Here is a 16,067-nt window from a genome sequence, read left to right on the forward strand (position 1 = left end):
GACTGCTCCATAGTAAGCAGGATAACGTAAAAACTAGTTAACGGATTTCCGTGACATTTTGTGGAGGGGTGGGACGTGGCCCAAGAAAGAACTCATTCAATTTCGGAGCTGATCGTATAAAGTCTGCGAAAACGGTAAAAACTTTATTAACAGAGTAAAACAACATGTTAGAGCTCTCTTATATTAATTTAGGCATGTTCTTTGCTTCATTATGTGGCAGGACAAATTAGAATATGGCGGGCATCCACAGTCTAGATAAATAATTGGAAACACTGCTTTGAATTATTTAGATTAGCCTTGGCAGATATATGCACTCAGAGCAACCTTCCAGTTTGTACTGTATTTCTTGTTCTTATCAGTTGACAGGTAACACAAATAGTGATATATCTGCAGTAAACTAAGCTTCTGAGCTGGAGGTGATTTGATCTTTGTATAGCCTCTACTTTCACATCTTCACATAGTTACTTAGGAGCCTGTGGCTGATTGACGTGGTTTAAAGGGACAGAGAATTTATCAGTTCTGGAAATGTCAGCCGCTGACGATTCATAACGATAATTCTCAATCAGTCTAAATTGAGGAATAACGTGTTAATGAAGTTCTCTGTGTTTGCCTCAATTACTGTTTAATTACCTTCGCCAAGGAGGTTATGTTTTCATCTTGTTTGGTTATTTTGTTTGCCAATCACGCAAAAACTGCACAGATTAACACAAAACTCGGTGAAAGTATGTTGTATGGGTCAGGAAACAATTCATCAACTTTTGGTGGGGATCAGGATCAGGGGATGAAGCCAGGATTATATTTAAATTTGCGAAATTATAAGGGAGTTGATATTTGTATGCGTGTGCAATTTGGTGCAGATCCAAATAAAAATCTGGATCTAGTGAATTTATGTGCGGTTTCATAAGGGGACTGTGTGAATGAGTGCCATTCCACTTGAAAACACTTTTTTTAACATTTGGAGAAAGTTTATTTTTTTTGTGTCTGTCTGCTGCAGGGGTTAATTCAAATATCATCAAAGTTTGGAGTTAGTCCAAACTTTTACAGACAATTTTACCTGCTTCTTTTTAAAATGAGAACAACAGAGAAATGTTCTGTTCATTCAGTCCCACACAAAGACAAAGACTGTATAATCGGATTTAATGGAGGATTTTTAAATTCGACTCCATTACATTTTTCACCTAATAAACTGGGTGTCGTCTAAGTGTAATCATTATACTGTATATGTTTGATTATGGATCCAAAGACAAGCATTTGTTGCCAAGGTATGGACTATTTGTGTTCCAGACAGTAAATAACATTTAGTTTCTCATCTTGGCAGTGTGGAGGGAAACGGTGTCCTCATGTGCTCCATTGACAATCTTCCTGCTCAGCTCCCCATCGAAGCCACAGAGTACTTTGGAGACCGCCTCTTCCCTTACATCTGGGAGATGGTAAGATATCTGGGTTATTGGTGAGGTGAGATTCTGTCCTGCTCTGCTCTGCTTTCGGCTTCTGCCTGACGTTGGAGTTTGCTGCAGGAGAGTGTTGCAGGGTCTTTCAGGTTGTTAATGGATCAGATTAAAATCCCTGACAGGCAGGATTTGTGTTTTCTGCCAGTTTCTTGTTTTGTAAATTTAGTGTTCTGTTGTCATCAGCTGCCATCAGACGCCACCAGACCTTTGGAGGAAGAAGAATTCAGCCCACAAATCAGAGACGTAAGTCTTGAAATATTTCACTGTATTTATTATAGGTTTTTGATTTGACCACAATTTGATCTTAAGCTGATATGAGAGATAATAAGTAACAGATCAGATGACTGATAATTGAGATCGAGGAAATATATAACCTCTACCTAATACTGATGTTTCGAATACAAGGCTCTGTGTTAGACTTTTAATACTTCTGATCCAGCACCACAAGTTGAACTTATTGGATTGTGTTTGTGTGTTTGTGTGCACGTGCACTTTGGTTTTTCAAAGCCAAATCCTGGACTCTTCTGGAAATGTTTTGAGTACCATTTTATTTCATTATTTCAACTTAGTTTCGGTCTGTCAATTTGGCAAACATCTATACTACAACATTGAGAAGGTGGAGAAGGATACTTGTTGTGGGAAGAAAAATTTAAAAGGGAAAAAATCCATCAAGTTCTACTGAAATCGGATCTCTACTGAAGATGGCAAATATCTTTATGGATGGCCACTGGCGTGGGTAGGATTTCTCCTGGTGCAACTGGTGATCTCTGAGTGATGGCCAGTGTGTTGGAGAGAGATGAAGTGCGAGGCTAAGAGCGCTGTCCTTCTGTTCTTTTCGATTGCCATTCGGTTTCAACTTTCGAAAAATAAACTGCGGATCATGTGATTTAATTATCAGCACTAACAAGGATGTTTTTCCCGCACACACAAATTCTCTCATTTGGGACTTAGGGGAAGTGGCTGAGAGGGGGATGGCAGAATTCACAGGTTGTAAAGGAGGATGTTTTTTTTGTCATTTTGGTTTAAAGAGGTTGGCTGCTCCCCTCATCCCCCTACACTTTGTCAACTGTGGATAATCATGGTTCAAACCTTCTGCTCAGCTCATCTTCAGGTTGGGGCTACGCTGACACCAGTTCAGTTTTCATTATTAATGAAAGCGGCTGTGCATCGGTGTGTGTGCGAATGAGCACAGGCTAACCCAATGACAGGTTGTGAAAACTTTTAATAGCAAAATTAATGCAAATATAATTTAATTCTCCTTTGCCAAAATGAGTCTCAAAAAATACTCCGAAGTCAACTTGAGAAGTGAGCGAGTGTTGAGTGCATTGGGAGGGTTAAGTACGCACTCATCACAGCCCAGTGCTCACGGGGCAGCCAAAGCATGTGTGCCATAGTGTGAAGACCATTCCTCATAGGCATTTCATGAGCATTTCTTCCTCAAGTGTCTCAGTAGAACCCGTTTAGCTTCTTCATTAACACCTCAGCTTTTCATTATGTACAACACTTTTTGCACTTTTTGATTTATTTTGCACCTGCAGAAATGATGAAAGATAATAATTCATCTCTTTGCTCTTGAAGGCTGTCATCACTTCAAACGGAGCACTCACCCCAAAGTTTGAATACATTGAAAAACTTCGAGAAAGAAGGTAAGTCCTATTCCATCTGTGAGTATAGTCATACAGTGTGACTTTAATGCTCAGTATAGTCAGTTTATTAGTGATTTAAAATTAAGACTTTGAAGGATGCATATGTTTATGTGTTTGGATATCATTCTGTTTTTGAGCATATTTCTTGTTTGAAGTATTCTTTTAAATGTAAAAAAAAATAAGAATTACTTTGGCATATGCCTGTTAATGCAACCAATTAATGGATGACATGTCTAAAGATTACAAGACAGGTAATGTAAAGTTTTGCATGAACTAACGTAGCTCACCTTTGCTAACTTTCTATATTCGATCCTCTTATTAAAATGAATAGCAGTCTAGTAACACTTGTGCTCTGTAGTCTCCCGTTTTGCTCCTTCCCCTCCTTAACTCGTCCTCTTTTGTAGCATTACAGTTTATGATGTTTTACTGTCCTCCTGCCAGCTCTGCTCTAAGCTGGACTTGTAGCGACTAACCTCACCTTGTGGTTGTTCTTGCACAGTGCTGCCCTCTGGTGTCTGCTGTGCCAACCTGCCTCTTCATTAACACCTTGCATGGCTAGCGCGCTAATATGCTGCTGCCACCAGCCAACCTCAGATGCTGAAGTTTGTCCTTAGGTATCAAGGGCTGGAAACATCCCTCCGTCTCACTTCACACATAAACTGCCATCACCCCACGTTTATCATCCGTCTGTTTTGTTTGATCTAGTTCTGGCCTGTTTAGGACATCTTGTTAGCCGTCTTCACCACAGTCATAAGACAATCAATACATGTTTTGTTCCTGTGTGTCCCATACAAAGCTGAGGTCCAACTTGTGTTTAGCTTTGCACAAAGACTGCAAACGGGGGTAAACTGCAATTTTGTTTGTTGACATGCTACCTCTGCTTACATGCTAATTGTGCGTGTGTATTATCATGTTGCGTGTGCTCATGAGAACACCCTATGTACGCCGTGTGGCTGTGGCTGAGGGTGGATAGCGGTCATCCTCTGAACCCTGAATTGCCCCCTCATAGAAAAAGTGCTGCCCATAGATGTAGTGTATAAATGAATGGTTGAATGCCAATGAGCACTTTGAGTGGTCATCAAGACCAAAACATTTACATACATTAACATTTGCATGGATGTACTTGGATACCATGGCCGTGCAGACTCTTGCTGCCTTCAATTGGAACTTGTGAGTTCAACCTTACAACGTGTACACCGTGGGCTTGCCGTTTAAGTTGCTACTCAATGGCAACATGGATACTAATTATATGAATATTACATTGACAGCTAGAAACAACAGAGGCTAACAATTTAGCACGCTAGTTGTCGGGCAACATAAGCAGGTAATGCTAAGGAATAATAACAGATGGCAAAACGTGACGAAAACATTAGCTAACATGTCAAAACTCGTGAACTTTCAGAAAATTCTGAGTTTGTAGTACCACAAGAGGGCGGTGTCCCTTTGAACACGGTAAATACGGCCTCATTTGAAAGTAGCATCTGGCTCCAAATGACCTCATCAGTGCAAGATGGCATATTTTGGCTTCACTTTTGTACAGTGGGAAGAAGTGGAGATGCCTTTATAGGCTACACATAGTGGGAAAAACACACACCTTTAATAATAATCATAATAATAATACATACTGATGAGATGCACAGTTCTCGAGCGTTCGACAGACAGAGATTTCTGGAATATCCCGGCAGTAGAAGATAGTATGACCAGCGTACACAGTTTGCTTTTCAACGACAGAGTGGTGCTGCCCCTGTAGGTTATCTCCCTGTGCCCGTCACTCATCACAGGAAGTGAAAAGCCCTGTTCCTGTAGATTATCTGTTCAACTCCAAACCGCTGACCCATAGCAATACAAATGTCAAGTGTGAAGCTGATAAGATGAACACTATCACCTCACAAACAGAGCGGAGGAGATCCCGGTACAGGCGCGCCCTGCCACACATTCATTTATCATTCCTTTTAATGCCAACATGGAGACAGCCTCGCAGTTTCTCCCTTTCCAGTTCTTGTGCTAAGCTACGCTAAACGCTCCTTGGACACCACTCTGTACTGGTCACACAAAACAAATTTGTCTTTTTTTCTGGCTGTGGATAAAACCTAAAATGAGATTTCTAAACAGAACAATGCATGTTATGTATTTATGTACAAGCAGTGGAATCCTCAGCAGCATGTTTGAAATCTGTCTTGATTAATTTCTAATTTCAGTTGATTGATTATTCATTTATCTTTTTCTCACAGCGATCTCAGCTTATCTACAGCATCAAACATTTAAATGAGCTTGTAGAAATATATTCAGACACACTGACCCTCAATAGCAGCAGTGTTTGTTTCTGTTGATTATTAACTCTCAAGCTCAGTGTAGCTTTGCTCCTCAACAGCTTTATCAACAGCCTGTTTGGTTTTTTAAGAGTGCAGCTCATATTTAGGCCACCTCTAAGACGTGATGAGTTTTCTCCTAATTGAACCTAAGTATCATTTTTCCAGACAAGCTATGCTAACAAATCTTAATCCTTTGGATTGAGGTAGACTCCTTAAGATATGTAAACTCGGGGAGAAATCCTCCTGAGGGAATATCTCTCTTTTCTTTTTTAATTAAGAAGATGAGGCTCGGCGGCAGGCGGGCTGCCGCTCAGTCTCGCTGTAACTCGTGCATGCGCGGGGTGTCGCCTCCAATTAGGCCAAAGCTAATGAGTCCAGGGGTCTGACTCCTGGGAGATTTGAGGCCGGCGGTTGCGCTGGTGGTAGGATATTAATGCCACAGGTCACTCAGGGTGTTGTCTCTGCTATTGTTGTTATTGCTGTTAAAATTATGCAGCATGCAAAATCACTCTTTTGAGCTGAATTCATTTGTTTCGAGACGACCTCTCAGTTTAACTGAGAGGCTTTGAGAGGTGCAAGCATCATTTTCTTACCATCACTGAGGGTTATACATGTAATAGAAGCATTGGATCAAACCTCTATACTGTTTGACTCTTTAACAGTGTGTACTGCTAAAGAAAGTGATGCTGAAAGAGAATCTCATTTAAAAACGTATTATTCTTTATTATGTATCTTTGTTCAGTTTATTCAATATTTAAGAAGATCTAGATTTTAGCAGTAATAGAGTTGTTAAGAATTTTGGCTCTGACCTGTAAGAGACGGTTAGATAATGTTAGATACATGGACATGTGGTTTTCAGGCATTAGTTTTACATGTGCTATTCTTTTTTTTTTAAATAAACAATGTCCTGATATTGATAATTATAGTTTTTGTATTGAAAAGAATCACTCTTTTAGTTATTTATTTATTTACATTTTTGGGGGGATGACCTCCTCTCCATCTTCATCCTCTCCCTCCTGCCCTGACTCACCTTCCTCCCCTCTCCTCTTGTGTTTCAGTCCAGATCCTCATCAGTCGCACCAAACCTGTTTTGTTCGATTGTAACAATCTAATTACTTCTTTGACTTCTTACACATTTAAATATTCCAGATATATTCTTACATGCACTAATCAGCCATCATTTAATGAAAGGTCATTTAACTTCTTTCTTTCCAGTACTTTGAAAGCCCCAAGAAGTGTTTCAACTGTAAAAATGAAACTAATATCAAATTGGCATTGTAGCAAACTGCCAATTTTGATGATCTTAATTTTGATATGAATTTATAATCCAGCTATCAAACAAATGATAACAACCAAACAAAAAGTCATGATTAACCATGAGCATGTAAAAAGGTGGTTATTTTTAGCCATGTTAGCAGCATGGCTCTAGACATGGGTAATAGCCCAACAACTAATTGGATTACGGATTACCTTGAAATCTTGCAAAGATATTCACAGTTGGATGTTTTAAGTTCCCCCCCCCGAACTTTCATCTCTTGCACCCAAAAGAAAAGTTTGGTTCACATATCCATGGTACTCAGACTTTTTCAAGGAATTCAGTGATCCTCTGACTTTTCCTCATCATTTATCTGATTGTACTTCAGTGTCAAGTCGCCTAATTGGCAAATGTTGACATGCTAACACTAAACTAAGGTGGTCAACATGGTGAACATGTGCTTAATGGTAGCATTGTCGGTTTGAGACTAGAGACTCTTGGTGTATGTATTTAAAATGTGTAAAAGGTCAAAGTTGAGTTTCTCACCTGATACATGTGGGTGCCTGCTCTGTTTTCCATCCTGCATCTGAAATCCCCTCTGTATTGAATAGATATTTGAACACATGGGAACAATTTTCCCCTTGTTTGGTAGATAAATGATCAAAGTAGCTTGTGCTCTGACACAAAAATAGGTTTTATCCTTAATAACGACAGAATATTTTACACTGTCCATTTAATTTGAACATGTCTGTTTAAATATGAGGCCAGACTTTTGTGGCTCAGGATTTAACAGCCAACCCTTAAGATTCATTGATGGAAACACAGTTCTTGAGCCCCACTAATGTTTTTTATTATGATGTGTTTCTAACTATGATGTGTTTGACGTTAAGGGAGAAGGCTCAGATCCTGAACAAGACTGGGATGAAGCGAGTTCTGCTGTTGGGTTCAGGATATGTCACTGGGCCCGTTGTTGAGTACCTGACTCGCAATGAGATGATCCAGGTCACTGTGGGTGAGTAGGTTTTACAAACTATGAAAAGCAATCAGTGACACTGACACTTTAAATTCCGGAGGTATTTTTAGGCCTTTGGCAAGATTCAAACCAAACTCTCATACATAGGCTGCTCTCATAGCCAGATAGACAGCTCTTGGTCTGTTGACTCTGTTTTCTGTTTGCATTCTGAAACTGTAAATGTGACCTGCAGTAATTGAGCTGTGGCAAGTAAAGGCTCGTACGCATGGGTCAGAGTTTGCGTGGAAATACGCAAATTTTCCCGTCAAGTTTGTTTTTAGAAATCCCAACGTTTGCGTGAGAAGTGGCATACGCACGTTTCAGGCCCCGTTTTGTGCGTACGCAACGGTTATAAATGAGACCCCTGGAGCCTCATTTATAAAACAGCGTGTGGGATTCATACTAAAAGTGTACGTGCGCAAAGAAGTGTTTGTATTTTAGTCATCCAAAACTGCAGGATTATTAAATTCAGAGCAGCTGTGAAGTTCAGTGAAACTCAACTCCGTACACAAACCCCAAACTTTTATATAAGTTTAAATGAATTATTTAACTGTTGTTATTTTCATACATTGCATGACGACTGTCATTAAGCAACTGACACAATTTTCAGACCCAAGATCACAACTTTTAAAAATAAAAGCTCTGTTATTTATCTTGATATAAAGCGTTACAGCAACAAAATGAAAATTGCGCCCTTGCTCTGTAGACAAATGGTAAAAGATGATTTTGCTATTTGTTAATCTATGAATTCTGTTGCCATAACGGAAATCAACACCATAGAATGTCTGTCCGATATGGTGAAATAAAAATGATCTGGTTGACAGATTTTATTACTGTGGGCCAGTTTTGGCCAGTGGGTCACCAGTTGCTGGCCACTGCTGTGGGTCATCTGAGGATGTAAAAGGAGACTGCTCCTAGAACGCTGCTCCGGCCCCACTGACTCGGCCACTGGTCGCCTGTTTTTTCAAAGTTTATTAATATTGAATGTTTTGCATGTCGAAACTGCACCAAATCAACACTCCAATCTTTAGGCCATTAACAATACACATAAGTGTGAAGCTGATAAAATGAACGGTTTTAGAGATCCACAGACTGAGATTTCTGGAATTAGTTGATAGATTGTTATCAACTAATTAAATTAATCTGCACAGAGCTTTGACAATGGGATTGATATTTGCGCTACATTATAACATGAAGATGATGTCCTGACATCATGCTTCTCCTCAACCAACTTTTGTAACGTAACTTACATTTTAGCATTTTTTTCATTGATCTTTCAAATAAAAAATGAACCGTTTACCTGGACTTTACGTATTCAAAGACAAATTGTCATCCACTACAGCCCTTGCTGTAAGTAAATGGCACCTTTAGGGTTAGGGTGAAATAAGGATTACTTTGGGAACAAAGTCAAGAAACTAAGAGGCTGGCATTGTTTCTAGGTTTGGTGCATATCTATAAAACTCAGATATAATAATAAAGTAATTTCTGGTCTCTGCTGTCTAAAAACGTCTATAGAGTTCAGTCCTCTCTGTCCTGCTGTTATTACAGATAATTAATACGAAATAAATGAAGTGATTTTAAATATATTACATTTTAACACTTACTGAATGATAAGAAAAACCCACGTGACACACTGCTGAGAATGGCTCTGGTTCAAGGTTGGATTTTAGTATGTAGTGTAGTTACAAATATCAGAATGAAGTTGTCTTACTGCTGGAGCTGAAAGCTCTGGTTTTGCTTCAGCTCCCTTGATCAGGTCACATCATGAAGTACATTCACCGAGCACTCTGAGGAACATCATACTGACTCTGGGCTGTTTCCCAATTCGCTCTCAAACAGCCTCAGTTCCTCGTTTCATTGATTCCAGATGAGAGATTCTGCTTCATGTTCACATGATTGCATCACATCATATCTGCTGATAAGTCAGCTGCACATTCATGCTGCCAGTCTCCTGCTCTACCTCATTCTTAACATGCTCTACTGGATTCCCATCTGGTGACAGGGGAAGACACTGAAGTTCACTGAACTCACTGTCATGTTCATGAGACCAAGAGGCCTTTCTGTCTGCTGTGTGCCATACTACAGTATAACCTCTATAACAAAGTTTGTATTCAAACAATTTGCCTGCAGCTGGTGGCACTGATAGTACTAATGTACAGCACAACCAGTCGAACCTGTTTTACTAACCTTAGTGACCTTGTGTAACAGCGTCGATGCTGCTGAAGCAGGCGGAGGCGCTGGCAGCCAAATATCCCAACGTCATCCCCATCACGCTGGATGCCAGCAGCCAGGAAGGACACCTCGACTCTCTGGTCAAAGATCATGACTTGGTCATCAGGTGCAGTACACACTACGGTCTCACTGTATTACAAATGGTTTGTTCCATATGCAGACATACAAACTGTCACTAGTTTATTTTTGCGTTCACTAATGGCACATATTAATGGACCCAATGATTTTTAGGTGTTTTATTTTGGTTCTAAATCAATTATTTACAGCTATATTGGGCTGATGATCAACCTCTGGTTTTTAAGATACATTAGTAGACTACCAGCATTTTGTGAACATTTTATTTAACAGGTCTAATTTTTCAGATTATTTCCTGGAAGCTTTTTTCATAATTTGTCATAATTTAGCTGTGAATTGTTACGATATTACAAAGAAAGGTCTGCACAATTATTTATCAGTTATAAGTAATACAACTATTTTTCCTTTTGTTAAAAACGCAAACATAATGAACAGGAACTTAACAAATGTTGAAACTACTATTTCCCTCAATAATTATCAAATTGTGTAAAAATAGTCCAGTAATTAACTGCTAATTACCAATAAACTTGGAGGAAATTACGAGGAGAGGCTGCAGGAAATTTGCTGGAAAGTGCAGGAGCCATACAATAAAGCGCTACCAAAAGTTGTTTAGCAACCGAAGAAGTGCTTCTTGTTTTCTTCATGGCAGTTAAGTAAATCTGATATTTCTTTTCTGTGCCTGTGAGGCTGTTATGTTCACTGGACAGATGAAAAAGGGATTCATGTGGACATCTCTGACTGAGTTTGTCAGGCTCAGTCCTAAACTGTCCGACTAGCCTAAGCTTTCATCAGTCCACTGAAGGACCTGCTGTCTTCCCTCTGCTCCTCAGCATGCTGCCATACACCTTGCACCCGCTCATCGCCAAACACTGCATCAAGAGGAAGGTAAACCTGGTGACCGCCAGCTACCTGAGTCCTGCCATGAAGGAGCTGCAGAGCAGGTGATCTACACCACAGACAACAATAAAACAGCGTTAGTAAGAATTCATGACCATTACATACAACTGGGCACTGGTTTTGCTGCAGTTTTCACATTTGATATATTTAATTTTTAGATGGTAGACTAAAGTAAAAACACTTATACACAGTCCCACAATGTTAAAATACAAATTAAATGACAGTAAAATCACCACAAATCAAATAGAATAAAACCCACATCAGAATGGGCAAGTGAAAATATGATGACTTGTCATGGACCTTATTTCATCAAAAGTCCCAAAAAGTTTATAAACCACCATATAAGAGAAACTGAACTCTTAATCAATCAATGGGGTATTTATCAATTAAATAGATATATACACACAGCAACCAAAGTCAAAGCAACTTACATAAATGACATTATGAAAACACATGTAATTCAATATAAATAACCTATCAGAAATGTTGAATGAACATAAGTAATGATTAAATTGGGAAATAAGATGTATAAAACAAATTATTTAATATATTGAAAAACCAACAGAAAATATAATTTGAATTCCTATTTATCAATGAATGTGTGTGTGGGTGTGTGTCTCAGTGCGGAGGAGGCGGGCGTCACCATAGTGAATGAGATGGGGCTGGACCCGGGTATCGACCACATGCTGGCCATGGAGTGTATCGACAAGGCCAAAGCCGAAGGCTGCACTGTGAGTCAGCACACACTCTGACTGCGTTTGTGTGTTTATGTGTGTGAGAGATAAGGTGTGTTTGGTTTTTACATGTCGGTGCAGGCTGTTCGCTGCCATATTGATCCATTAAATCAGGGGTGAGGAACCTTTTTCCCTATCTAGGGCCATTTCAATTTCTGTAACATTTCTACCTTAATACTGTTTTTCAATATTGTATATTTTTATGGATTTTAAGCACTTCATTAATTTATATCTGTGAAAGGTGATATAAAAAATAAACCTAACTTACTTTATTTACTTTGTCCCACTTTCCTTGATGTTGTAATGGCTGGAATTGCCTCTCTTTGGCGAGGCATCAGATGATGATTATGACACTCACAGCTGGTTTTAGACAAAATAACTTGATCAAATAATTCGTCACCTTTAGTGGAGCCATGGCTTGTGAAGACCATAAATCCCTCCCTTGTGGCTGGAAATGCTCAGCTGTGTCCTTTTAGTTTTTTTTTGTAACTTATGTTGTATCAGTAATCTGCTCCTTGACGGTTCTTTTAGACGAACTGACACTGAGGGTCCTTCGTTCCAAGTCTGGTTCTGCAGCAACAAGGCTCCCTCACAAATTGTCCTTCTGAATGAGATTTCAGCTTCTAAGCTTTTTCTTAGCATCTCATTCACCACAGAACTTGTCTGCGTAACATTGTCTCTCAGAATGAGTCTTGTGAAAGCCGCTTAAAGAATATTAACTTTATCCAAGAACATTAGCCTTAGTTTCCAGATGTAATGATTTTCGCACAACCAAACACAGGCTTGTCTTTATCGTTTCTCTACATTCTCTCTTTACTTTAGTTTTCCTTCAAAATCACCATGATACTTGTCAGAGATGGCGCGTAGCAGTAATGTGTGTGATTGAGCAAAGTTTTTTAACTATCAATTAATGACGACACTTCATGACACTTGGAATTCATACATTTCCACAAGTGATTTTTTTCCCCTCTCTTTATTCAAGAGCCTGGTCCTTCAGTTTGAGAGCAGGACTTGATTTCACCTTAGATTCATTTGTGTCATCGCTCAAAACACTTCGCCGACACTCAAATAGCCCATGCACGTGGTTAGACTTGCTCTGCTTGTGCTTAAACTGTGCGCTTGCACTCAGATTTTTTGCGCTTCAGCTTCTCTCCTTGAGCTCATGCTTCGTCTGTGTGTGCAAAGGTGGGACGATTATATTTGTTATATCTACAGCTGTTATTCATGTTTGAGGAATTTTGCTCAAAGAAATCTAAGCGCAGAGGAGATGCGCGAACATTTCACGCACTCACAGGAGCTGGAGCTCAGGAAATATATAAGTGTGAGCAACAAAGTCTCTTAGTGCAAGTGCCCAGTTTGAGAACCGGCTGTTTGAGAAGCAGGGGCTGTTTTAGAGTGAGCGCAGAAATTTAATTGAAAGCATTACAAAATGTAAATGTGAAATCTGTAACTCCTGTTTTCAAACTGACTGACCTTGCTCTTGAACAGTGACCCATAAGATGAGTTTGTTTCTGTCTTTTTAGTGTTTTATTTAATAAATGTTATGTCCATGAAATAAAAAGTATCAGTGCAACAACATGTGAAACAAAGTTTATGTCAATTTGTCTGTTTGGTGACATAGAAATCATTAATAATATGGATGTTGCACTATTTTCGTGGTAAAGTATCCCACTCATCTGTATTTTGAATGAATTCCTAAATGTTTTGTCAATATCAGACATATTTGTATCTGTATTGATCATGCTCTAATCGTGACATATGGAGACTTGGTAGTTTATATGTCTTCATGTTAGTAGACTGACTTAAGTGACTGTCAGACCTCATCACAAGTTGCTGTTAAGCTGCTGCAGTGCAAATAAAATACATGTGGTTATTTTTTCCCATTTTTAAGTAGTTATTTTAAAACTGTTGATTGTCAGTAAACTGGAATTGAATATAAATATTTTTTTATGTTCAGGTGGAGTTCTACAGCTCGTTCTGTGGAGGTCTTCCTGCTCCGGAGTGTTCAGACAATCCTCTCCGCTACAAGTTCAGCTGGAGTCCGTACGGCGTCCTCCTCAACACCATCAGCCCTGCCGTCTTCCTCAAAGACAACCAGGTACAGAGCCTCCAGTTTACCATGAAAGAATAATATGCTATTTTTTCTCTGAATTTGCTCATATAATTACAGTTCCTCAAGTCAAGAAGAAGAAACTGAATCTGTGTGTGTTTGATTTGACCAGGAGGTGAGCATCCCGGCCGGCGGCTCTCTGATGGACTCCACCATACCACTGGATATCTTTCCTGGTTTCAACCTGGAGGGATTTCCCAATCGTAACAGCACCATATATGCAGAGCCGTACGGCATTCAGACCGCACACACACTGATCAGAGGAACACTGCGCTTCAAGGTACAACACACACACACACACACACACACACACACACGACACACACACTTCCACTGATACTGTCAGCAGTGACATGGGCTTTAAAAATCACAACAAGAATCACTCAGAGGAAACTGCCACTGGGTATTACAGACCTTTTCTAATGTTGGTATCATTTTATTATCAGAGGTCTTAGCTTTGCATAACTGACCTGTTTGTCGTAGACTTTTTTGCTAAATACATTTTTTGTGTTTAATTGACAGACAATGGTAAAAATGTCCACCACAGGTTCCCAGAACCAAGGTGATGTCTTAAAATGTCTTGTTCTGTTTGACTCAAAGATATTAACGTCTGTCTCAAAAGAAGCAACAAATACATGTTGTGCAATAGTAGGAAGACTTGATGTAGGTGAATTATTAATAATCATAAAATATGATTATTAAAATAATAAAATTATTTATTAAAATAATAAAATTATTAATTAAAAACAATAAACTTATCAATTAAGAATAATACAATAATTAATGAGAAACAATAAAATTATCAATTTAAGAATAATACAATTTGTAATTATAATTTATAAAAGACGATGCACCACCCTGGTGAAGTTCAATTAGTAATCTCAATATTTACTATTAATGATTATATAATGAACAGTGAATTAATGACTATTATCCTAACAAGAATCCACTATATCAAAGATCACAACACTAGCACTTAACACGATTTATAACATACATGTGTGTGTGTGTGTGTGTGTGTGTGTGTGTGTGTGTGTGTGTGTGTGTGTGTGTGTGTGTGTGTGTGTGTGTGTGTGTGTGTGTGGTCAAGATGGCGTACGAAGTCACGGGGGATGACGTTGTATTACTGAATTCAAGATGGCGGTCTAACCGCGTGGTGTCGTGTTACTGAATTCAAGATGGCGGTCTAACCACGTGATTTGACGTAGGATCGAATTCAAGATGGCGGTATAAACTCGTGGTTTGACCAACAGGAAATGGAGAACAAAGGGATGCTTTGGTCTATCTCGTGGTTCAAAGCGCCGAATGGCGTCGAGATGCGATCGCACTATCTAAGTCCCCGAATGGGTATAACACATGAATTATGTGGATGCAGGTCGGAACGAGTGTGCAGGCGGGTTTAGGAGAAAAGAGAGAGAGAGAAGGAAACATGCAAAGAATGATCAGAGGAGATCTCAAACACCGCCAGAGACAGTTTTGCGGGGACTATACCACTCGGTACCCAAGTGGACGAACTGGGATCCGTCCAGCTGTGTACCGATTTTTTAATGGGTTAAAATCTCGGCAAAATAGGTCTGACGATCACACAGTACGGCAGCGTGGCCGGAAATGCAGACGTGTCACGACGCACTGACACGGGAACAATGTGGACACAGCGGTCCTAACAAATGTACACTCAAATAATAACACGCTAATGTTTAAACTAGTCTCTGTCCAGACATAAGCCTTGTTGCTGGTCCACGGTTCGTTGATGCGCGAGCGGCGCGTTCCGGGAAGACAAGTGAATTTGTGTTCGTGGCCTCTAGAGTAGCTGATTCGCGCGGTGGCAGCGGGAAACGAGCTGGGCCGGATAGGAGAGAATTCGTCTCATTCTCCTTGGCGAGTGTTTCTTGCCCTTCGTGGCGAATGGTTCTTGCCCTTCTGCAGGTATGAACAGCTGAGGAGCAGCTGTGGATTTGGATCTGGGAAAAAAGTCGGTGGAACTCGGCCTGCGAGTGAAAGACTTTGCCGCGGTCGTTTCAAAATAAAGCTCAGGTAAAAAAAGGGAAGTTCACACAAATAAAAGCGTAAACTTAAGTTAAAAATAAAAATACAAACGTTTGGATTGGTTGCTCCCTTTAAGTGTCTGGATCATCTGGAGGAACCGGGAGAGGTTCTGGTCCTATCTTCAGCGCACGGAAAAAAAGCAATGAATTGAGGGGGTTCTCTGTATTTATTACCTGAGAGGTGTCCGGCCTCCCTCCAGGGGGGGCCGTGGGGTCTGTTGGCTCTCAGCCAATGGAAGGCCCGAGTTTGAACTCGGGTGGCGGTTAACAAAACATGGAGGCCCCAAAAGCATTCTGG

At 39.8% G+C, this 16,067-nt stretch overlaps 1 protein-coding gene across 2 annotated transcripts in view; it reads left to right on the forward strand.

Annotated features, from left to right (window-relative positions):
* Positions 1-16,067, forward strand: part of aass (aminoadipate-semialdehyde synthase) — a 43,258-nt gene that overhangs the window by 16,147 nt on the left and 11,044 nt on the right. The window contains exons 11-20 of one of the 2 annotated variants that reach the window (XM_035156824.2): positions 1,319-1,430; positions 1,635-1,694; positions 3,030-3,097; positions 3,337-3,348; positions 7,555-7,676; positions 9,885-10,014; positions 10,814-10,924; positions 11,503-11,611; positions 13,572-13,712; positions 13,837-14,004. In XM_035156824.2, the coding sequence (XP_035012715.2) occupies positions 1,319-1,430; positions 1,635-1,694; positions 3,030-3,097; positions 3,337-3,348; positions 7,555-7,676; positions 9,885-10,014; positions 10,814-10,924; positions 11,503-11,611; positions 13,572-13,712; positions 13,837-14,004 (1,033 nt within the window). The remainder of the gene's footprint in view (positions 1-1,318; positions 1,431-1,634; positions 1,695-3,029; positions 3,098-3,336; positions 3,349-7,554; positions 7,677-9,884; positions 10,015-10,813; positions 10,925-11,502; positions 11,612-13,571; positions 13,713-13,836; positions 14,005-16,067) is intronic. The other variant, XM_035156825.2, reaches the window with a different exon arrangement.

The sequence above is a fragment of the Hippoglossus stenolepis genome, chromosome 5, assembly GCF_022539355.2.
Source record: "Hippoglossus stenolepis isolate QCI-W04-F060 chromosome 5, HSTE1.2, whole genome shotgun sequence".
In the NCBI taxonomy this organism is placed as follows: Eukaryota; Metazoa; Chordata; class Actinopteri; order Pleuronectiformes; family Pleuronectidae; genus Hippoglossus; species Hippoglossus stenolepis.